This window comes from Equus quagga, chromosome 13, assembly GCF_021613505.1.
Source record: "Equus quagga isolate Etosha38 chromosome 13, UCLA_HA_Equagga_1.0, whole genome shotgun sequence".
NCBI classification, from domain to species: Eukaryota; Metazoa; Chordata; class Mammalia; order Perissodactyla; family Equidae; genus Equus; species Equus quagga.
Genome location: NC_060279.1, coordinates 2,017,690 through 2,041,807, shown reverse-complemented (window position 1 = coordinate 2,041,807; position 24,118 = coordinate 2,017,690). Strand labels below are relative to the sequence as shown.

Sequence of the window (24,118 nt, the reverse complement as noted above, 5' to 3'; positions counted from 1 at the left end):
CAAAAGGCCTGTGTTCACAGAGGGAGCGTAGGGTAGCCGGAGAGGGGCGGGGATGGCTGCAGGGTCCCCACCGTCTGGGAATCCTTGCAGACCTCCCAGGGAGCGGGTCGGCGGCTCGGCAACCAGCCTCCCAGGTTCGGTTCAGATGCCCTCGGGCAGATGCTAACCTGTACGGTCCGAAACCCCTGTGACTGGCTGTGAGGCCAGAAATCTTTCCAGTTCAGTAAGGGTCTCCGTCACCTGGGCTATCTTTGTTAAAGTAACCCTTTTTCTAAATTCTTTAAAAATGTCAGTATTGAATAATCTCCGTGCAAAACGCATCTAGGAAGAAACCCAGGCAGCACAGATTGGGAGGCAGAAAATCCAGGTGTAGGTACAAGGCCGTTGTTTCTCGTGGGCTCTGGGGCTTTGAAGCAGGGATCTCTCCGATTCCCAGCTTCCTAGTCTTCCTAGCTGCTTGAAGGCTGGGTGAGCTGACAGCAGGGAAGGGCTTAGAGTGTGAAGCTGCAAATACCGTCCTGGAATTTGTGTGTCAGCTTGTCTTAACGTCTCAGGAGATAAGGGTCTTCTATAGAAACCCCCCACTTTGAGGTAAAAATCTCCTGGGTGAGTACATCTGCTTCTAGAGAAAACGAGATAAAATTATAGAGTAGAGAGTTCCTTGGGTGGACCATAGGGACTCAAGCCTTTTAAACAAAAATGGGTAAAATAACGAGGTGGAGAAGAGAATTCACCAGGACTCCCTGATGCAGGAACCCCACAGCTGTTGTACCAAAACCTATCGGTGGGACCCTGAGTCAGGCTGCAATTAGACTGAAAAAAACAACAGAAGACATAAAGGTATAAAGGTTGATAGGACTATAAAGCTTGGAATGTTTGAACTAATATCATGCAAAGAGGTTTTATCAACTTTCCCTGAGCGGCTTTCCTTTGAAAGTGGATGCTGTGTCTGGCTGGGAACATGTCCCCAGCCAGCACTAGAAGCCCGAGACTTGTGGATGAAGTCCTAATAGGAGCTAAGATCAGAGTATAAGACTTGATGGAGTTCAGATGAAGTTTTGTAGGAAAACTGAGACATTTGCGGGCTTTATGTGAAGTGACTGTACTCTTTTTCTCCTGATTGTATTACAGATTGCATTGTGGGCACAGACCCTGTGTCTCACTGGGGGACGTTTCCCCTGCCTGCTCCTAAGGCAGCATACAGACCTGCCCTTCAGACGGTGTTAATTAAACACACAAGGGGAAGTCAGTAGGGCTGCCTGAGCTCACACAGTGTGAGATAAAAATTAGAGGCTAATATCAGGTGCTAATAAAAAAGATAATAAAAGCTCCTCCCGCCAAGGTAAACTGGTCTAAGGTTAAACAGTACACTTAGAAAGACGGCCTTTGTTAAATGCTTTGTGCAGATTTTTAAAGGTGTAGCACATTGTCCTAAAGTTTTTAAAGGTGTAGCACATTGTCCTAAAGTTTTGAAACAAGAGCTGTGGAGTCTGTGTGTGTGTGTCTATATGCATGTTATATATGTGTGACATTTTACCTCTGGATGGTATAATTTCTAAAAGAACTCTGTTTAATTGTCTTAAAGTGTGTGTGTCTATATGTATGTTATATGTGTGTGACATTTTACCTCTGGATGGTATAATTTCTAAAAGAACTCTGTTTGGCTTAAAGTAAGCGCTTATAATAAATTATTCCTAAATGTAATAGAAACTAACCCAAATGGTTTTCAAGCTAACAAGATATAAATTAATCTTTTGTAAATGAAAGCTCACTTAAGTTTGTTGGTTTGATTGAAATAAGCATATCTTTAGAATTATCAACATCAGATATGATGTGGACATGCAGCCTTTATTAGGCAAATAAGCTTATGTTATCTCTGTTACAAAATTTGTCAACAAAAATAACTTAAAATGATAAGCTAATTCTGTCTAATGTCTCATGAAGTTTTTGTGAATAATCTAAACATAATTGTTGGGAGCAAATGATTTAGATGTGAGATAAGAGTTTATAGATAAAACTTTTAGCAATAATTATAGTTTATGGCAGGTGTATTTAAAATAAATTCCAAAATCTCTTTGGTAACTTGAAACTTTGAAGTTTTGCTAGGCTAAATTAAATAAAAGAAAATTCATTGAGTATCTAGACCATTTCCAAATAAGATAAAATAATGAAACATAATTGCTAAACATGTCTAAGTTTACCTACTTTTGTCTTATTACAGAGAAACTAAAAAGTGTTTGGGTCTATTAGTAAACATATCTTGTGTTTTATTTAAAAGATTGTACTATGAAGTAGCATGTTTCTAGAAATTATAAAAAGTATTTTTAAATCTGCCAAGCCAGAGAATGCTAATGTAAGAGACAGTTCATAATTGCTTACTTCTTAGTTTTCACCAAAAATTAAGGTTTCTAAGGATTAAAAATTCTAATTAACAAATGTGATTAAGGCTACTAAAAATAAGGAAACATCTTTGTATTCAAGGAAAGTAAGATGTATGTTTTCAATAAAGAAGGTAGAAGAAAGATATTTTTGTTTGTTAAAAACTCTAGAGGGGCCAGCCCCATGGCTGAGTGGTTAAGTTTGCGTGCTCCGCTTCAGCAGCCCAGGGTTTTGCCAGTTCGGATCCTGGGCATAGACCTGGCACCGCTCATCAGGCCACGCTGAGGCGGCGTCCCACATGCCACAACTAGAAGGACCCACAACTAGAAATACACAACTATTTACCAGGGGCCTTTGGGGAGAAAAAGGAAAAATAAAATCTTAAAAAAAGAAAACTCTGAGAAAAGAGTTTAGTGCATGGTCAAGTTGGCTAAGGATAAAATGAATTTAAGTAAGTGAGTTTCAAAATCAAAAGTAAGCTGGTGCAAGGTTAAAATTTGGTGTTCTCTCTCTTAACAGGATAGTTTTCTTAAACTTTTTGTCTGCTCTCGACAAAGAAATTGTAAAAGGTTTTTCTTTTCCTTTGAGTAAATCTACCAACAAGACAGAAATTCTATGTTTTGTCAAAATAATTTCCTATGTTCAAAAAGGCTGAGGTCTGTTAAGAAAATGAAGGTTTTTAAAACTGTTTAACTCTCTGTTTGTCTTTAACATCTGTTGTCACTTTGGTTAAATGGATAACTAAGAATTGTTTCATACGGACCTGATACTAGATGGGTAAATGTTATTGATATGTGTTAAAAATTATATGACATTTCTAAAATTCTGACCTGTCTTGATTATCAGTCATAAATTCTAGTTATTATCTTAAAATACTATATGCACAAAAATAGCCAAGTTTGTCAATTGCCATTGTGAAGTCTTTTCTCATTTACAGACGGTTTCGTTTTACTGTGCTGTTGCAAATACGTTTCATCTTCAGAGATTCACGGAAAAGACTCTCATACTTACTCTAGAATACAAGTTTCTGATAAACTTTCAGATCATAACACTGAACTGGGTGAGGAATTATAGAACTAATGGAAAAACTGACGACTTCACGAAACTGCTAACAGAAGGTCAAGGTCAAAAGTTGATTACATGGGACTAAATGAATTAATGAGGATGATTACAATGTTTATGACTTTTCATTTGAAATATTGCTGATTTTTAAATATTTTGTTTTCTCAGGTTTAAGGAAACTTTTTTCTCTTTTCTCTTAAGCTAACTATGACTTATAGCAACTTGGAAAATTATACCTTTGTGAGCAGAATTGAAACATTTATCTTTTTTCTCCCTACCTGATCCCTCCAGAATTTGGAAACTCTTAGTGAGTGAATATTCTTATTTTCGTGGCAATATAGTTATTTGCATAAGTTCAATAAGAATCTGTTCTCCTTATAACAGGACACAATTGGAAACATTGGTTATATTGCCAAAGCTTTGACTGGAATGTCATATTTGCGAGAGACATGCATAGACTCAGATATGACCAAAACAGCTTTAAGGGACAAAGATTGACTTTATAAAACAAATAAAGCCAGTTGGAAATACTGGCCTGGCAACTTGCTTACAGGGTTCCCATCAACCTTACCAGGTGAGTAAAGGTTACTTCCTGGAAGATGCAAAGAACCTCAGGACATTTTGGGGACTTTGAGAAGAGAGGAATTCACCCAAATCTAAGGTACTGCAGGCAGAGTCTGATAAAAAGTCCTTGGCTTTCCTGACCTCAAGAGGCCTTTGAAGTTCAATCTGAGATATCTTATGAAAAGTTCCAGCAAAGCAGATTTAAAAGAGCCTACGTGATCACCTGCTTCTGTTGTTGTACTATGTAAATAATTGGGCCAAGTTCATTGAAACTAGACTTACTTTACAAACTAATGAGTCTTCATTTGGCTATCTTTGGTAAAAAAAAAAAAGAAAAAAAAAGAGGGTGATTTTAGAGAGAAAAATTGTTTCAGTAGAAACTACAATATTAGATTTCAGTTCTGTTAATTGTCTTTGAGGTTTTTGTTTCCTATCTGTAAACTGAACTGGATCCTGAATTCTTCTAGTCTCCTGAAATTTCTGGCTAAAAATTTCCTAACTAATGTTTTCAATTTTTTCCAACATTTTCACTTGGAATCATTGAGAACTGAAACCACCCTTGTTCCTGAAGCCTTGCAAACTGAAGCTGGGCAACCTGATACAAACTTCAGAGAGATCACCACGATAGCCCATCCTAAGACAGTCTTCATACCTGCTACTGTGTCAGCCCCTCAAAAGGATACCGAACGCTCAATGGCATCATCAGCGACTTCTCAAGATGCAAGAGATGCTTCACCCTGATGTCTAGAGATCTTCTTGACTGGCTGTCCCCTGGGCTCAGAAACTGGGTTATAATTTGCTCCAGCCATTTAACCTTGTTTTTCTTTTTGTTTGCATAAAAGTGCTTATTAAATCCCTGATTGCTTGCTTATACATCATAGGCCTAACTTTGGGAGCCCACCTGAATCACTGCCTCCTGAAATGAATTTAACTGGACTGACCTGTCATCAGAACTAAGAGACCAGTTCATGAGATGGAAACAACCTACCAACTCAGCTTCCGGACTGTGAAACTTCTTAACATTTCCAAGCTGGGACTGTGGGGGATCATAATCCGCCACCCCAAAATGTGTCTCTTTGGCTTGATTATTTATTTATTTTCTGCTGAGGAAGATTCACCTGGAGCTAACATCTGCTGCCAATCTTCCTCTTTTTGTATGTGAGCTGCCACCACAGCATGGCCACCATGCCTGGGAGGGAACTGAACCCGGCCGCCAAAGTGGAGTGTGCCAAACTTAACCACTAGGCCACAGGGGCTGGCCCTGGCTTGATTATTTTTAAGGACAAAAGACTCTGAAAGAAACTTTGACCTTTCCCCTAACTGCCTAAAAGAATTCAGGGTAGAAGCCCTGGCCCAGGACAGGCCGTCACCATGGATAACTCTGGGTGTGGTAGTCTGGGAGGACCCTTGCGAAGCCCACTCTCGTCAAAGTTCTCTCTCAGGTCACACTGTCTATAGGTGGCCCAGCAAACACTTGTTTACCAAACATTTGCATTTTCATCTCCATGTGAACTGCCTTCCTCCCCTTTGAAGTCCCAAATCACTACCCCCAACACCCTTCTCTGTCCTTAGCTGAAAATGGCATTTAAGGTGGCGGCTTCCGCCATTTTGGGGAGTTACTCAGTTTTCCTGGGTGTCTCCTATGTATCCATGTTATTAAACTTTGTTTGATTTTCTCCTGTTATTCTGTCTCCTGTGAATTTAATTCCTAGACCAGCCAGAAGGACCCAGAGGGGAGAGGAATAATTCTTCCTCCTCTACACCAACAAGGTGGGCAAAAGAGAACTCCTCCTTTCCTGCCCCAAACCTGCTCTTCCCCACGTCAGTTAATAGCATCCCGCCCACCCAGCTGCTCAAGCCCTTGTATCTAAGGTCCTTGATTCCTCGTCCCTCCCTCCTACATTCCAGCCAATGGCAAGTCCCAAAATGTTTCTCAGAATCTTGTCCCACTCCCAATTCATCCTGACCATCCTGACCTGGCCACCACCTCCCCTACCTGGACTGCCATAGTGGCCCCCGCGTCTCCTGCATCACTCTCGCCCTGTATAATTCGTTCTTCCGCAGAACAACCAGAGTGTGCTTTTAAAATGCAAAGGAGATCATGTCCATTCCTACTTAAAACATTCTAAAGGCTTTCCGCCTACTTAAAATGAAATCCAGAATCTGGCTTTCAGAACCCTACAGGATCTGGCCCGGGTCTGCTTCCCCAACCTTGGCTCTTTCTGCTCCCCGCCCGGACCCTGCCCACCATGCTCTCGCCAAGTTAGTGGCCCTTTGGCTCCTTTCGCCAGCAGTGCCCTCTGCCAGGAGCACTCGCCCCTTGCTCTTCAGGGGGCTGGCAGCTTCCGGAGAGTTAGCGGTCAACTTATGAGCCTGGGGTAGAACCAGTACCTTGAAGATGCTGTTTCTGCTCCCCCCCCACCACCTGGCCACCCCACTTACAAACCACACACATTTCCAGGCAAGCCTGACAATCTCTAGACTTGGGGAAATTTTAAAAATACCTAACTCTCTTATTTTAGCCTGGGTGACAGAAGACTGAGTATGCCCAGGGTGAATTAGCCACTCTGACAACCAACTGTCCTCCCACTGGGTGCGGCCCCCTCCTCAGTCTGCTTCCCACCTGCCTCCCAACTCCTCGTCCTCATCTCCGTGCCAGGGCCCACCGTCCCCCTCCCCTGCCCATCTTCTCCAGTCTACTGTAAGCAAGCTGGAGGCAGAGCCCTCGGCTGAGAGCACTTGGCAACCCCGCAGCCCCCTGGAGAGGCCTGCACAGAGTGCGGGCGCATCAGCCAGCAGCAGTGCTGAGACCAGGAGCGCTGAGAGCAGGCTGACTGTTAATTGAACAATGAGAGGACTACTCAGGAGTGGTCGCCGCAGCTACGAGATGGTCACTCGGCAGCTGCAGCCTCGGGGAGCTGGTTCAGGGCTGTTCAGCTGTAGTCCCAACAGGGTGCCCATCAAATGCTTTAAACACCTGAAACATCTTCAAACATCCTCTCTACGCCCCCGGAATCAGAACCTCTGGGCTAGAGGCCCAAGAATCTGTATTTTCCAAAAGCACCTCCAGTAGGTCTAGTGTCTTGGGAATCACTTGCTCTGGGGCAGTGTCGCCCCACACCTGCTCGATGATGTGTACCCTGCCCCAGGATGCCTGTGTTAAATATACAGATTGTGGGCTTCTCCTCTGGACATTCTGACTCACAACGTCAGGGCTGGGCCCAGGAATCTGATTTTCCTTTTTGAAACCCAGCACCCCAGGTGAGTTCTATCATCAGGGCCTAGTCCTGTGGATGCTTCAGACCTTCTGCCTTCTCTCAAACCCAGAGTCCCACCCCACGCCCCTCTCTCTAAGCAGCTGGCCTCATGCCCCACAGAGGCTGGCCACCAGCAGAACCCTCACTCTTCCACGTCACAGACTTGTGGAGTCCTCCTCCTTCCCTGCCTCACACCCCCCGCCCCCAGCTCCACGGGCCAAGCCGTCCTCACTGGGCTCAGCGCTTCCTTCCACACCGCTCACCCCCTCCCCCTCCAGGGCCTTCCCCACTCCATCACTCTGACAGTGCTTCCTCCCCTGCCTACAGACAGGCTCACACCACCCAACTCGTGTCACACAAAACTGCCTTCAGCTCAGAAATATTTGTAATGTCCATGCTACCACTTCCCACCTACCTCTCACCCTCAAACTCTGGTGTTTGGCTTCTACCCTCCCTAACTCCCATGGACGTTGAATGGAAATTTCTTTCTTGAAGGTCATCAACCAGCACAAGGGCCAAATCCAAGGGCCTTTCTTGGGGCTCAAGATCTTTGGTCTCCATGGCCCCAACATTATTTCCCACCTCCCTCTCCACTAGAAACTCAATCCAAGGAAGCACTTTCTGACAGTGGATTGGGCTGCCTGGAAAGGTAGTGAGTTCCCAGTCACTGGAGGTATTTAACAGATCGTGGATCCCTTGGAAGGGCTATTACAGGGGTGATTCAAGCCCTGGTGGGAGGTTGGGCTAGATGACCCTACAGGAGTCTATAATCTGGACCCCTTTGTCATAGATGGTGACATGGACACACAATGGGGCAGAAATCTTCAGGCCTTACTCAGGCCCAGGCCTCCTGCTTCCCAGGCAGAGCAGTTCCTGGAAGGCCGTCCTACATGCCAGTCTGGCCACTTAAGAATCAGCTGGGAGAGCTTCAAAATGCAAATTCCCAGGCCCCAGCCCAGCGATTGTGACTCGAAAGGCCATTGTGTCCCCGGCCTCCCCTAGCCACAGGGCTCCGACCAGCTGGGCACCAAGGGGAAAAAGAGGGGACCCAGGCCCGCACCTGCTTCTCTCATACTCCTGGCAGGCGGACGGCTGGGATCTGCTCCACACACAGCAGTAGCCACCTCCTAAAGCCCCTTCCTTTTATGGGAACAAAATCAGAGGCCCAGAGAGGGGAAGAGACTTTTCCAAGATCACATGGGCAGGCTCCATCTACGGGATTTCCATCCCTTCCCCACCAGCATCTCTCTCCTCTCCTCTCTTCCCTCTGCTCCTACCTTCCCACCCTGTCGGCACAGTCCAGTCCTGAGCAAATGTCCTGGGGCAGTGGGAGAGCCAGGAGAGAAAGCTTCTCCTGCACCTTCAAGAAGTGAAAGGAGGCCACTTACCACATTGATGAAAACCATGGTGGCTGGCTTCACTTTTGAGGAGACGGGGATGGAAATAAGCCGACCCAGGGTGATGAAGCCCCAGAAGAGGCTGGGGAGGTAACCGGCCACCTTGTGTCCCACAGACAGGGGTTTCTCCACTGCATAGCTGTACACGAAGGCAGAATATGCCCCCTGTGGAGAGACAGGCCCTGCTGAGCACGCCTGCAGACCACACCTCTCAAAGGAAGCCGAGGCTGGGGCAGGCATGCTATGGGCGCGGGGAGGACTGTCCTGCTCCTAGAGGCTCAGCAAAGGGTGAGCTGAGACACAGCTCGACACACAGGCCTGAGCTGAGAACAGACCCTGGGGTGCCACAGGTCTGGGGGTTCCAGGGAGGTGTCTCTGGATCTCCCCAGGGAGTCCCGAGGGATCTGGCATGCAAGCGTCCCACCACGCCTTCTGTATGAGGATTCCACAGAAGGTTTTTTGTTGAAGGAAGGTGCCGCAGCTAAACAACAGTGTGCACACGCATCCCACGTTACAAACGAGGGCAGGGAGAAGTGACTTGCCCCAGGTCACCCTGAGAGCTGGAAGTCAACCAGTACCGGCACGAGCACTTCCCACCAGGTCATCTAAGTTTTTTCTGGCCTTCTCTTTGGAGAGTCCCTCATATGGCAATCAGTTAGTCAGCCATTCAAAACTGTCTTAATCTAATCCTAAGAGATTTCTGGAAACAGGCACTAAATAGGGCCCAGGTCCTGCCTGCAGCTTGTTTACATTGCGGCGTGAGAAGCCCAGGATTGGAGTGAGTTCCAGGAAGCCGAGTGCCCCGAGGTTTATTTGGAATGACCTCTACTTGAGGGGACAGGGCTCTGCTCCTTTGAAAAAGCGTGGGGAGCCTGTCCTCAGCAACAAACCAGGCAGGCCCCCATCCAGAGTCAACAAAAATGAAAACAAATGGCCGGGGCAGAAGACCATAGTCTCACGGGGCTGTGAACGAACTGGAGACAGTCTTCCCCGGGACTTTTATTTAGTTTGAATTTCCAAGTTGACTGTAAGACATGTGAGGTCTCTAGGGAACCTGGGTGCTCCTCCTTCCCCTCACCATCCCCAGACTCGAGCTTGATAAGGGCACCCTCCGAACGCAGGCTCACCGTCATCCCATCGGTCATGAACAGCACCAGGGCGGCTGTGATGTGGATGGCAAAGAAGGAATACGGGGCTCCTTTGAAGTTCTTCCTCTGGCAGCAGCTGAACAGGTCCCCGTGCCCTGGGTGAGACACAGGAACAGGGGTGAGTCTCAGCTACTGCTCCCCTCACTCTGCACACCCAGAGGAAGTGGCTGAATGAAGAGCCCCGGCAGGATCGGAGACCCCTCACTACCTCCCACCTTCTCTAGCTTCCAACCATCTGTTAGGGAGAGCCCCTCCACATCTCATAGTCCTGGTGGAAGCAAGGCTCAGAGAGGTCAAGTAACTTGCCCACACTGACACAGGTGGGGTTAGGCAGAATGGCGGTTGGAGCCAGAAGTCTGCCTTCCTCATTCTCCTGGCCAGGTTGCTCCATCTTCTGCCTCAGGAGACCATTAAGTGCCAAGGTGTTTTTTTCCAACCATTATCACCTGTGATCTGCGTTCAGCCTGGGGGTGGGGTCCTAGGGAAGCCTCAGTGTGGGGCTGTGAGCACAGAAGCTCACGAGAGCCCCTACCTTGGTGGGGCTGACACTTTGGGGGCAGCGAGGAAGCGTCTTCCTTCTCAGGAGGCTGCGTCTCCAGGGCGAGCTCGTCCGCAGACAGGAGCAGGGGCCTCCTCTGAGGGCAGCAGGTCAGCAGCCGCTCTTTGGACAGCAGAAACAGCACCGCCAGGGGCACCGGGAGCTGGAGGTGAGCAGCGGTCAGGAGAGCCCTGTTCCCACAGGGCTCCCCCTCCCACGCCAGGCCCACTGCTTCCACCTCCACACAGGTGTAGGGCACGCACAGGGTCTGCGCAGTCCTGGGAGAAGACAGCTCTTTCTTACGGGGGCCACCTAAGAGCCATCCCCAGCTAATGCAGCCAGGTGCCTTGACCCGGGGCAGGCTGGTGCAATTGCTGCCCCATCTTAACCACATCCGCCTCCCTGGGACAGGTACTCATCACATGCAAAGCTTGGCCTCGTGCCGTACCTCTGCTGGCACCTCTGCTGGCACAGGAGAGGTGCCAGAGGCTAACTCATTTCTAACGGCCTGAACAGCGCTGGCGCTGGCTCCCACCCTTCAGGCTGTGAGACCCCGTGACGATTTACAAACTTTTCATTTTGTTCATCGCAGCTCTATAAAATGTGCTAGGCAGAATTACCCTCATTTTCCAGACGGGGCAAATGAGGCTCACAGTTGTCACTTAGTCATCACCTGTTACAACTGGAAGAGACCTGAGCAGTAAGCTGGAGGCCCAGAGTGTTAGCACCCAGTCACACAGCGGACGCGGGGCAGGGCTGGACTGGGGCCCAGGCATCCCACAGCTGTGGGTGCCGTCTCCACCTGAGGGGCTATCTGGGGCACTATACCCGAGGAAGGCACAGCGACTGTCCTCAGGGGCTGTCTGGGTGACATTACCCCCCGGGAGGGCACAGAGGCTGTCCTCAGGGGCTGTCTGGGTGACATTACCCCCCGGGAGGGCACACAGGCTGTCCTCAGGGGCTGTCTGGGTGACATTACCCCCCGGGAAGGCACAGAGTCTGTCCTCAGGGGCTGTCTGGGTGACATTACCCCCCGGGAGGGCACACAGGCTATCCTCAGGGGCTGTCTGGGTGACATTATCCCCCGGGAGGGCACAGAAGCTGCCCTCAGGGGCTGTCTGAGTGATATTAACCTCTGGGAGGGCACAGAGGCTGTCCTCAGGGGCTGTTTGGGTGATATTACCCCCCGGGAGGGCACAGAGACTGTCCTCAGGGGCTTGGTGTCTGGAAAACAGAGACATGGGCTCCTTTTGATTGAAAAAATGCCAGCTACAAGCAACACGCACACACAAGCTTAAGGGTCCGCTCACTGCCATTTACCTCAAGCCGCTTAGGCGTTCCGAGCTCCCCAGAGCCCCACGGACGCCTCCTGCTCCACCACCCCCCAGGGCGCCCTGCCGGCACTGACCCCCCTCGCTGCCAGGAAGCGCCTCACGCCTAACCTCTGCCCTTCCTGCTGCACCTCCCCCCGTTCCTCCTGCCTAGGAAAGAGAGGGAGCCTGGGGCCCGCAGAAGCTTCCCAGGCTGACAGGCTTCTCTGGGCTCACAGGCAGAGCAGCGGGGAGACATGGAAGTCAGCGCACTGCCAGCCCCTGCCTGGTGCCGCTCAACAGGAGCCTCCCCTTCGCCTGGAGCCAGGCTGGCCCATCCGGGCATTTCCCCATGCCCCCGCCCTATCGCTCCTCTGTGGGCACCTTGGGAGCCTCGTCCACACTCCAAAACAAGTTAAAGTCAGACCTCCTTCCCCTCAGTGGCCTTAGAGACACAAAGTGGGCCTGAGTGGGAGGAAAACAGCCCTGCCCTCAGGAGTCCCGGGTCTGAAGGGGGAGACAAGCCCTCCCTCCAGTCTGATGGGGGAAACAGGAAACCCACATGCAGAGGCCTGCGGTGGCAGAGTGCCCGGGTGAAGGCCAAGGGGAAACAGCTGTACAAGAGGCGATCGCTCAGGTGGGGCTTTCCAGGGAGACGGCCAGGGGGAAAGGCTTCACAGGGCATTGGCTTGCGGGGCGCAGGAACACACACGATCAGCATAAGAAGCCCATTCAGGGAGGCAGAATGCCAGGTGGGCTGTGCCTCTGTGTGGGTGGGGGTGGGTGTGTGAGCACGTGTGCAAGTGCGTGCCCACATGCATGCACAGCGCCATTCTCTTCTGTGCTGGAGTGTTTATCTTCAGACACAAACCAATGGAAACAGCCCGGAAACCCTGCAGCAAACACAGTGCCTGCAGTCTGCACCTTGTGGGGCCGAGCAAACAGCCCTCAGGCTCAGGCTGGGCCTTCCGGCTTCCCGGTCCTGGAGGCACAGCCTTGACACTGCACCAACAGTGCTCCTGCCCTACGCTGGTCCCCTTGGAGGGCACAGGCCCCAAAGTGGGCCTGGCAGAAAAGGGAAGGAGCAGAGGGAGAGGGGTGTGTTTTTGAGAGGCCCCAGCGAAGATTCTGCTACAGAAGTTACAAAGGAGAAGAAAGAAAGGAAAAATGAGCAGTGACCATGGGGCGGCAGGGAGGAGGTTTGTGCGGGAGTCAGGGTTCCGGCCCGGCCCTGCCTCTTGCTAGGCCCGATCAGGGCCCCAACTGAGCCGGTGTCACCCTGCTGCTCAGTGGGCCTGGGTGGTCTCAAAGGCCCCTTTCATGCTGCACATGCGGCATCACTGAGGCCCAGCAGTAGCTGGGCAGGGGGTAGTGCCTGAGCCCAGGCTGCCTGCCTCTGGACAGCTGATGAGTTGGCCTGGTGCAACAAGAGGCTCTTAAGTCAGGGTGGCAAGCTGTGCGGTGCCTCCATCCCGCAGCCAGGCCAGCACTCCCCACCCCAGCCCACCCCAGCCCAAGCCAGGAGGCCAGGGCTGGTCCCGTGTTCATAACAGTCCTTCCCAAGCTAGAGGGGGGAGAGCAGAACCCACCACTCTCTGGCTGCAGCCTGGGCTAATGTAGGGGAACTCCTCTTGGGTTGCAGAGTGCCAGAGGAGGTTTCCAGAAGGGATCCGAGTCAGTGCTGACGTGGCAGGGGAGGATGAGAGCCAGGGGTACAGAGGGGCCTCAGTGAGGGGCCCAGTCACGGTGAGGTGGTCTCTCTGCTCTGCTCCCACCAAGGCAGCCTTGGCAGGCAGGGTCATCTCGCGTCTATCCCCCGGCTCACAGGAGCCCACCTCACAGCAGGCACAGGGGACTCCCACCAGAGACTGAGGGTCCCAGAGAGGAGCGTGACACGGCCTGCAGTGCTCCCAGCTCTGCTTCATCTGACCTGGGAGGAAAAGAGCTGGTTTCCCATGGAGCCTCAGACGGCCTGAAGGCTGGCCCTGACGTCATTGTGCTAAACCTGCTCAGGCACCGCTCTGCCTGCCTTACAGTCTCGACCACAGGAAGTCACGACTGAAGGACCTTCCGGATGATCGCTCACCACCCTCTTAGTGTGCAGATGAATCCCTGGGGGTCAGTTCTCCCCTCTGCTTGCCTTCCTGAGGTCACACCTCAGCCCCAGCACCTTGCTCAGAATCAGAAGACTCTGCACTGGGAGCTCATATGGACAGGTATGTGTGACTGTCCCCACCCAGCCCTGTCCCATTGGCACTCACATTGATCAGGGCCATGATCCAGAAGGCATAGGACACACGGGTCCCTGCCCCGTCCTGCGGGGGTGGCCCAGGGAGCGACTGGTTAGACCAAGGCCGTGCGTCAGCATGGTGCTGGCCCAGGACCCGGGATGCGTGGAATAGGTGGCTGCCGGAGCTGGCGTTGGCTGTGTTATTGGCAGGCAAACAGCTGGCCTCAGACAGGAAGGGGTCCGCGATAAGAGGGCTCAGCAGAGCCCCAAAGCCCACAAAGAAATGGAGAACCTGTGGAGGGAGGAGAAATGGAGGGTGGGGGATGGCTCAGGCTTTATCCCCCACGCCCTGTGTCCCATCTGGGGCGCCCCGCCTCGCTCCAGCATGGGGAGCAACAGGGAGCGGGAGGCGGGAGAGGGGAGGGAGGAAGCTCCTCTCAGCCACCTTCCTAGCCTGGGTAACTTGGTGACAGTGGCCAACCCCTCCTTCACTCTCCCTTCTTTCCCAAACCTTAACCCCTGACGGGGCTGTTCCCATGTTAGTATCCACCACCTCACACCCCAAAGGCAAGTGGGCTTTAATAAAGAGAAAGGCTGAACAGCTAAGTGGGAAGAGAAGGAAGGAAGAAGAAATAAGATGACAGCGAGCCCTCCCATCACGCCACTTCCCAGTTCACGAAGAACCTCCTCTCATCAGCATGTGGCCTCCGGTGGCCACCCTGTAGCGCCGGAGGGGTCATCGCCCCATCCGAGAGATGAGGGGACTCAAGTCCAGAGAAATTGAGCAACTGCCCAGGGGTCCCAGGTGGGCATGGCCACACTCAACTGAGACCTTGGTGCTCTTTCTCAGTCACCACCCCGGCCCAAGGAATAGATACTTAGCCCCAGGGAGAGGGCCGAGATGGAGGGGGCTGGGAGAGACAGACAGAGCCCAGGGAGCTCCCCTGTGCCCTCCCCCCCGCCCGGCCCCACTCCCGCCGTGGGCTGACCTGGAGGAAGACGGCCGAGTCCTTCTGGTACATCCTCACCAGCTGCATGTTGGCCACCGTGTCGATGCAGCCCATGGCCAGGCCGGCCAGCGCCATGACGGAGGCCAGCACCTTCACGTCACGACAGAAGGGGATGACGGCAAACACCAGGGAGATGGCCAGAGAGGAGGTGAAGAGGGCCCATAACGACTGGGCCAGGCTGAGGAGCAGAGGGGTGAGGTCAGTGGAGGCGGCTGGCACCCCTGGAAAGAAGAGCCCCCTCTTTGTCCTCCAGTGGCTGAGTGGTCACGGGGAAGCTGAGACATCTCCGCCAGCCTCTGGTAGAAGCAGAAGGCGCTTTGGAAGAAGGCTGTCACTCATTAGCTACGGGCTGTGCGTGAGATGTCTGATATGTCTCGGTCTCCTCGGATAACAACCCTGACCGCACAGGTGGCTGTGACAACTGAAGACAGTCTGTAATGCCGTGCCACGGGCACCTCACAAGGCCCAGCTGCTATTATTTTACTCATAGGCAGGTTCTCATTGTTTTCTTAGACTTTGAATTGTTTACTTACAAACAATGTGCATCCCTCTCAGGGGATATTTCCATCCCTCTCAGGGATGGCGTGAGGGCAAGCTGCTTTGAGCATTGCAAGGGAACAGAGTCAAATGCATGAGACTGGAGGTGGGACCTGGGATGGAACCTGGACCCAAAATTCCCCGAGCTGGGCTGCAGTCTGCCCTCCCCACGCAAGAGTGGAAAACATCTGCAGGCACCAGGCCTGAGCTGCCTGAACCAAAGCGCACAGCCCCGGTATTTGGGTAATTTGGTGACCTCTCCATGGACAGAGGTCTCGGGCTCTGTGCCTGGCAAGTGTCCAGAAGGAAGGCCCTGTGGCCGTCCCCACAGAGAAGTGTCTGAGTGGTGACCTTCCCCCCACCCTCCAGGAGCCCATAGCAGGCAGCTGAAGGCCTGCCCCACCATGAGTGATGACGGCCCGAGCGAATGGGTGCATGGAGTAGCTGAGGCTCCGCCCAGTGAGCAGACGCTGAGACAGGGAGGGGGCCCTGGATCCTCTGGGACCAGTCTGAAAGGCAAACTGGGGGGGGTGGGGGGGGGCGGGGCAGGAGACTGGGTAGCAAGAAGGTGCTGGAAGGGAGGTTGTGGAGGAACTTTCTCAGACTATGAAAAGTCGGAAAGCCCCCACACCCTCCATCTGGCTACTGGACCTGGGTGTGGAGGTGCCTATGTGGCAGAAAGGCCTGTCTGAGTTTCCAGCACATTGAAGAAAAGAGGGAGGCCCCTAGGAGCCCCCAGGCTCTGCTACTTTTTTCCAGGAGATTCTTGCCTCTGACCCCCTGGGCTCTCAGCTTTCCATCTTGTCCCATCTTTGATTAAAATCCTTTATAGGAAGGGTTCTGCTGATAGCAACAGCTTGTTATTTTCTCTTTCTGCTTCCCAGGCTGATCTGCCGGGGAGATTACTGCCTGTCCCCAGCTCAGAGCTGTGAGGGGGAGGAGGGACTCACTTTACCCAGCATTGGGAGGGAAACAGGGGGGTGGTATTGTGGGAAGGCCTGTCATGGTCCCTCCCGACCCCCTCGTTCCTCTCGGCATCACTGCTCTGCCGGCCGAGCACGGACAGCCCGGGCTGCCCACTGAGTTCACGTGTTTCTGCTTCCCGCAAGCTGGGAGCCATGCCTCACTGCCCTCCGCGGCCCCGGCAGAGGAGAGGCCCACACTCTACGGGCTGATAAAAACGGCAGGCTCTCACAGCAGCCCTTTTCCCCTTCTGTTCCTGCACAAAATAGACTAGGCAGCCTCCTGGGTGGCCTGACGTCAAGGATAGCAAGAGGGTCCCGTCTCCCCCTTAAATGTTCCCCCACTGACCCGGTACACGGACCTGACAGTCCCACCACCTCGCTCAGCACTGGGTGGTGAAGCACAGATGCGCTAAGTCAAGGGCAAACACTCCTGTGAGAGTTTACATGTTATCGCTGTGGCCCTGGAGAGCTTGACAGTGGCTAACAAGCAGTCCCGTGGCAAAGTCCCGAGGGAACGGGGCCTGGGATCAGCAAACTGAGAGGGAAGGAGCTGCGGGAAAAGAAAATGGTAACTAACACTACCGTGCACACGGGACAAAGAGCATCTGTCTACAGTGTCCAAGACACCTGGTGCACGCGACAACGCCGTGAGGGAGACTTTGCGATGGTGCCTATCTGACCCAGGAGTAAACTGAGGCTGAGAAACGCTAAGAAAGTAGCTGACAGAGCCTGACTCAAACCCAGTTCTTCTGACTTGATATTCCCTATCCCACGCTGCTTCTCCACGGAGGAGTGTGTGCAAGTGCGAGTGTGTAAAAACGCTGCTGCTGGGCCACAGACCCCTACAGGCTGGAGAGCGAGGTGGCCAGCAGGGAACACAGGCCACATCCTGCAGACCCCTGGTCTCAGGGAGCAACGGTGAGCAGTCGCCGGAACACGAGCCCCAGCGGCCCCTCTGCCAGCATCATGGGAGCTCAAATGCTCCCTCTTATAACTGCTGGCTCCATTGCGGGCTTCCCACGGCGTGTGCTGCCGCCCGTCCACTGCGGGACCCCATGCCCAGACGGCGCTTGGCTCTGAGAAGGTGCTCCGGGCAGGGGTGCTAGATGCTGCTGATGAAACGGGAACAGAGCTTGAGGGAGGCTTGTCCCGTCACCCCACATGGGATGGCCAGAGGAAGGGGGCTGCAGACTGTCGAGATCCTGGTGTGGGCGTTGGATGGGGGTGACAGAGAGAGAGAGACAGAAGCAAAGAGATGAAGAATAAAGTCGGGCAGGTTGACAGAAAGGTGCTGGGCGAACAGCAGGAGGCTCGGGGTTGGAGAAGGGCTGGTGGCCAGTGGGCTGCCCCGTGCAGGCCTCTCTTCTCTTCTCTCCCATTTGTACCCTCTCCCCTTCTCATTCTTAAGATGCCCACAGGGGCTTTTCGTTCCCAGGCCCAGTGACAGGCGGGAGAGCTGTCAGGCCGAAAGGAGAGGCTGGACGGAGCCTGGCCCGGGAAGCTCCCTCCCCGCATCGCCTGCCAACGCCTGGGCTGTGATGTGAACTTGCCACCCTGCCAGCTGGGGCTGGGGAGGGCCGAGCCCGTCCTGGGGCTGGGGTTCCTGGCCATCAGTGGGATGGAGACCTGTTCCCAGTAAACGGTGACAGCTGCACCACAGGAAACCTTGTTTGGAACCCCCCACCCTCAGCAGGCTGTGCCTGGGCATTCCAGAAATCAGCCTGAACAAATTTCTTTAGAATGGTATGTTGTTGCCAAGTAAAAAGGAGTCCCAGATACATCCCAGAGCCAGACTGAAATACACTAATTGGTGTGGTCACTTAATGGTTTGGTCAACAGCCCCTTCCAGGAATGTGAGTAATTGAAAATTATAGAATAATAATGTGGAAACAGCTTTGGCAGCACGGATGTGGTGGGGTTTGCAATCAGGAGACCGGTCCTAGGTCCACCTCTGCCACTTCCCAGCAGTGTGGCTTGGGGCAAGCCACTTACACTCAGCCCCTCTGAGCCTCAGTTTCCTCCTGTAAAGTGAAGACAGTAAGCTCTGCCTCGTGAGGCTGCCTTGAGGGGTGAGTGTGATGTTACAATGCGCACTCACTGGGCTCTTCCCCTGGCACCTGCAGAATGCCCTGCCCGATGCTCACCCCCTCCCTGCTAGCCCCAGGCTCCCCCAAAGATCACTGCCAGGCCCAGAGAAGTGCGCTCAGCAGAAAGGGTCCTGGATTCCCCCAGGCCCTGCCTCTGTGCCTGCTGCAGGGCCCACGGGGCGACCCCGGGTGGCTGGTCCAGGAACTGCTAGCGAGGCAACAAGGACCCAAGAGTCCTCTCCTTCATTTTACAGAGCAGGAGACAGGCCAGAGCGGGGAAGAGCAGAGTACTGCCGAGCCAGCTTTCTGATGCCCAATCCAGGCAAAGGCCATTGGAGTGAACGTCCTTCCCCTGGTCTTGGGTTCAGAGGTTAATTCAGGCCAGTGAGAGGAAGAGCCCCACGCCCTCAAGGCACGCAGAGACCCAGGAATGGTCTAGGCCGTCTAGGGATCCCTTCCTCAGGAAGCCTGAGAATGTCGAGTTACTCATTAATGGCTCCACACGGAAGGTGCAAATGCGGAGGGAGAGCAGGGAGCCAGGTCCTGCCCCAGCCTGGCACAGGCTCTGCTAGAGGGGCCTGCCCGGCCAGTTTGCTGTGTGACCTTGAGCACACGGCCCCTGGCAGCCCCGTGCTCTGCCATACCCAGAAGGCACACGTGATTACCTTGACCTGGCCTTGCAGTGGGCGCTGGCCCTCCTGGGGCTGTGAGAGGAAAGGCTGCTTGGCTCCCAAACAGCGGAAGGGCTTCAGCAGTAAGGTGTCAGCCAGCCCGTCTGACCCTCCACTCCCCAAGGTGGGGAAGAAAGCTGGTGAGGCCCAGCCCCAGGCCCCCAGTGTGACTGACCCCAGGGCAGGCACTGACCCCAGGGCAGACACTGACTCGAGGGCAGACACTGTCAGTCTGCTCACACTCTTGCTTCAGGGATCCTCCTGTCCACCCTGGAAGATCTCCTTCTTTGAAGGACCATGCAGAGGGCCACAGCGCAGAACCGAGGGAGACCGAGGGGCATCCCCAGCCCTTCTCCACCCTAAAGGGGCAGGCAGCCCCGGAGAGCAGTAGGGGCCTAGGACAAGAAACCAGGAGACAAGGAACCCCCTGGCAGCTAGGGCAGGCTGGAGACTGCAGCACAAGCCAGGGAGAAAGGGAAGGGAAATATGGCTGAATAATATTCCATCGTGTGGACATACCACATTTTGTTTGCCCATCCACCCAATGATGGACATTTGGGTTGCTTCCATTTTTTGGCTACGAGGAATAATGCTGCTATGAACATTCATGTGTAAGTTTTTGTGTGGATACATTTTCAGTTCTTTGAGATATGCGCCTAGGAGTGGAATTGCTGCAGGGTCATATGGTAACTCTGTGATGAGAAGGGTTTTTAAAGCAATGACCATGCCTGGTGCCAGCCCCCTGGTGGGCTTTTGGCCCAGGTTTGTTGCATGCTGAAAGGTGGAGAGGCTGCAGGAAGGAGAGGCAGAGGCTTTCCAGACGGAAGACTAACCAGGGCCCAGCTCAGAGGAAGGAGCTGGCTTTTGCACTGTGTTCCAGGGATGCAGAGGGCCAGCATCTTGGGAAATCCTGCATGGAAGACTGGGTTTCATGCAAGGGGCAGGAGGGAGTCAGAGCTGAGTTTTGGGCAAGGCAGGACTTGCAGGAATTCAAGAAAAAATAAAGGTAGAGAAGGAGATAGTGAATAGGGCAAAAAGAGGAAGAAGTCAACAAGTCTTTAATTAAGAGGGTGCAGGCAAGGGAGAGGACAAGGGGAGACTGGGAGAAGGCTGGGGAGCCTCTGGAAGCCATTTATCTACCTGACACCTTTGAGACAAAGGGGTCTACCCAGGGTGGTTAGACAGGTCCCCAAGAAACCAGAAAAAAACCCGAGGCTCTTGTCTAAACACCTCCTCCTCCTTCCTGTTTGACAAAGCACATACCTAGACACCCTGCCCACCAGGTGGCTTCGTGTTCTTCTCTTCTCTGAATGGTTTCCTGCTCACAATAAGCAAGACTTTCCCAAGGAAGGTCTAGTCCAGGTTCTTCGGGCTGTAACTGCACCCCCTTCTTTCTAGGCCTGCATTTGGCAGCCTCGTTCAAGATCTCTGTCTATGCTAGAAGCCAGAGAGAGCGAGAGCGAGAGCAGGAGCTGGTCCTGCCCTGAGCAGAGGGCTCCTGTCCTCCCCTGCACCCACTCTAACAGCCAAGGCCCTCCACACAGAGTCCTTCTAATGCACAACGCTGGCAGCCAGGGCCAAGCAGTAGGCAGGACTTGAGCAGGAACCCTAGAGAAAGAGGCACTGCCTCGACCCTCCGCCCCCACGCACCGTCCCTGCGCGCTCTCCCCGTCCCCCGCAGCAGCTGGCCCTCGGTCTGTTAAACCAATCCCCTCCAGTCCCAGCCAGCAGTAATCGCTTCCACGGAAAAGCACTCACGGGGGTATTAGCATTCTAACTGAGACGTGGGGAGGAGAGGCCGCGAGCAGCTTTAGAGACTGGTTTGGGGGGGGGGGGGGGTGGCCTGTTTGTTCTGTTTGTTGTGGGGGATGGGGGACTGTGATGAGCTGCCCAGCCCTGGCTAGGTGGTGACGCTCGTCTGCACACAGGCCACCCCCGTGATATCCCTGCATTGCCACTGAAGTCTGCTTTGCTCTCAGCCAAAGGAAAGGGCTCTTGATGACATCTTGTCTTGGGGGTAAGAGGACTGAGGTTCAGAATTTAAACCTGAAACACTGATAGGCCCTACTCCCCGCCCTCCCCACCCCCACCTCTCAGATCCTAGCTAGAAGCTCCAGAGGCCCACAGTTTCCTCCCCAGGAGTATCAGCTCAGGAATACGCAGCCCGTGAGTATTCATAGGGATCCTCATGCCGTGTGGGTGCCTGGCGAGTATATAGTGCATAACTTGTATCCTGCAGAGTTGAAGCTGACTGCTCATAAAGCAAGAGGCATTGCCAAAGTATCTGGTGCTAGCGGCATATGCCTGGATTCAAATCCTGACTAGGCCTCTTAACAGCTGTGTGACTTGGGGCAAATTTCTGAACCTCTCTGTGCCTCAGCTTTCTTATGCATAAAACGGAGATAACAGTACTCCTCTACAGGGTTGTTGTAAAGATTAAATGAGTTGATACACGTGAGGCACTAAGAACAGGGCCTGGCACTAAGTGCTCAATATTATTGTTACCATTATCACTTTCTTTTCTGTGAGCTGGTTTCCTGCTAAAAGACCCTTTCCACTGCCTGCCCAGAGCCGCCGAGGAGTGAGTAACCCTGAGAGAAGCACAAAGCAAAGGAGGAAGAGATGGCCCAGCTGGAGGGGATCTCTGCTGCCTTCACAAAACCTGGCACGCCAACCTGCCATTTAGAATTACCCTCATCCCCTTCCTGTTCTTTGCACTACACATGTTCCTAAGAAGTTCCAGGTAAGGGAGCTTCTGCAAGTCACAGCACTTAAAAAAAACCAAACAGAAAACACCCTGATAGGCTTCTAATTAAACCACTAGGCAGAATCAGAAGGGACCTTGAGCTGCTTCGTAAGATTTCCTGAGTCTCACATGCATCCAGTCCTATACAAAACCCACAGAAACACCAGCATACACAAGGAGACTTGCTTCTTAAGGGAATTTTTCAGTGTACAAGAGGATTTTGGCCATGGGGATAATCACTCCCTAACGGATGACGTTTTGTCAGTTGGGTGGCTTCAAGTGGGCTCTGTCTCTGTGACACCTGTACTCCTCTCTCATCTCTGGAAGTGAGATGGACAGGAAAACCCACCCTCATGGACACCTCTAGGAGTGAGCCAAAGGGCAAGAGCCCTAGGCCCAGATGGCCCCCTGAGGTTTCCCGGGGATAGCCCAAGCGTTCCCAGGCCATCTGCTTGCTTGCGTCCATGCAATCCAGGAAACCCCCCAGCCAGGAGCTGGGGCTAGGGAAGTCTCTTGCAGCCTATGGCTTGCAAATCTTCTCTGCTCTGCTTTGGGTCTGTTTTCCCAGCTGCACTAGGAAAATGAATATTGCTGGCTTTCCAAAGGACTCCAAGGAGGTGGCCCTGTTCAATTCGAGTAAGAGAATCAGGCTCTGCAATGGTATCCAAAACGGTATCTCTGGGGCATGGCAGGCAAAGTCCAGAGCCCGGCCCTTGGGCAGAGGCCAGGGAGGAGTAACATGGTGGGGAGTGGAGGGGGACCCCTGCACCAAGGATGGAAGCGCCCTTACCAAGCTTTGGGTGAAACACCTGTGCCTCCCCCCATGGCCCTAGCGGGCAGGTCCTGTATGTCTGCGAAGCAGAAGGGTTCTGCCTCCAGGGGCCAATACAGGAACCCTGGCCCCCTCAGGAGCAGGACCACACAGGACCCTCCAGCCCCGTGGCCACCGGGAAAGGGAAGGGACAGCCTGTGTCGGCTGGGCTGGAGCTGACAATTAAGTGGAGCGCGCCCCAGGGCGCTCGTCAAGCCGCAGCAAGCTCTGGCACCTAGAGTGGCCCCTGAGGCTACACTCCCACTTTCCTGCCCCCACCCTCTTCCAACTCCGCTCCGGCAGCAGGGGCTACGGACACACCTTGGACCTCCCACCTGGGCAGACTCCACCACTCCGCTCCCCAGGGGTGTGGGTGGGGGGAACAGGCGTGAGACACGGTGTACCCCTCACAGGGGTGAGCGAAGGCAAGTAAATAATCCAGAAGTCACCTTCAGTCCCTGGAGAGAGTTTCCGGGGAGAGCTGGGGTGGGGGAGGAGGCAGCCCTTCGGCTCAGGCGGCGCGGCTGGCGGAGCCGGGAGGGGTGGTCGCCGCTGCCAGGAGGCGGGGGCAGCGCCGAGGGCGGCGGGAAGGGAAGGGAAGGGAAGGGAAGGGAAGGAAGGGAGGTTGGGGGGTGGGCGCGGAGTGCGGGCGGCAGCGGGGCGCGGGCGCGGGCTGGCACTCACGTCCTCTTGCAGACGCCCCCGAGGGCACTGCCCAGCAGGAGGCAGAGCTGCTGCGAGAAGAATACCCAGGAGATCTGGGGCAGCGAGCTGTGCGTCTGGCAGCGCAGGTCCAGCAGCGTGGGCCCCAGGAAGGCGATGCACAGGCCGAAGCTGAAGAAGACGCTCCAGTAGGTGAGCGTGGGCTGCAGGTTGCGGCGGAGCAGCCCCGACACGCGCCCGTCGCAGCCCATGGCCCCGCTGGCGGGCTCCCGGCTGCTGGCCCGAGCGCGCGGTGCCCAAGTGCCGCGCCGCCCGCGGAGGGCCGCTCGGGCCCGGGAGGCCGGCGGCCGGCGGGAGGGGCGGGGAGGGGCCGCCCCGCGAGGGCCCCGCCCTCGGGCCCAGGGAGCGGCGGGGCGCCTGTGCGGCCCCGCGGGCTCCGCGTCGGGCCCGCGCCTTCCGCGTGCGGCGCCGGGCGCAGGCCTCCCCCTCCTTCCCGAACACACAGGCTCCCCTCCTCGGGCAGCGGGAGAGCGCCCAGGAGCCACTCCTCACTCCCACCCCCTCTCCCGCCCAGCTCCCCTCCCACCAGCCTCCTTATGCAGCCCGGAGGGTCGGAGGGGCCTGCGTGCCCATTTTAGAGCTGGGCAAGCTGAGAGCTCGAGACGTCCTGTATGGACGCAGAGACTGGAGCTGGGATCTTCCGGCGCCTCGCCTAGGCTGGGGAGAGCTACAAGCCCGCCCCA

At 53.9% G+C, this 24,118-nt stretch overlaps 1 protein-coding gene across 1 annotated transcript in view; it reads right to left on the bottom strand.

Moving 5' to 3' along the window:
* Positions 1-23,896, bottom strand: part of MFSD4A (major facilitator superfamily domain containing 4A) — a 30,862-nt gene extending 6,966 nt beyond the window's left edge. The window contains exons 1-6 of the mRNA XM_046682572.1: positions 23,397-23,896; positions 14,875-15,073; positions 13,917-14,177; positions 10,340-10,508; positions 9,787-9,902; positions 8,651-8,824 (exon numbers count right to left, since the gene is read on the bottom strand). Of these exons, the coding sequence (XP_046538528.1) occupies positions 8,651-8,824; positions 9,787-9,902; positions 10,340-10,508; positions 13,917-14,177; positions 14,875-15,073; positions 23,397-23,626 (1,149 nt within the window). The 5' untranslated portion in view covers positions 23,627-23,896. The remainder of the gene's footprint in view (positions 1-8,650; positions 8,825-9,786; positions 9,903-10,339; positions 10,509-13,916; positions 14,178-14,874; positions 15,074-23,396) is intronic.
* Positions 23,897-24,118: the final 222 nt, after the last annotated feature.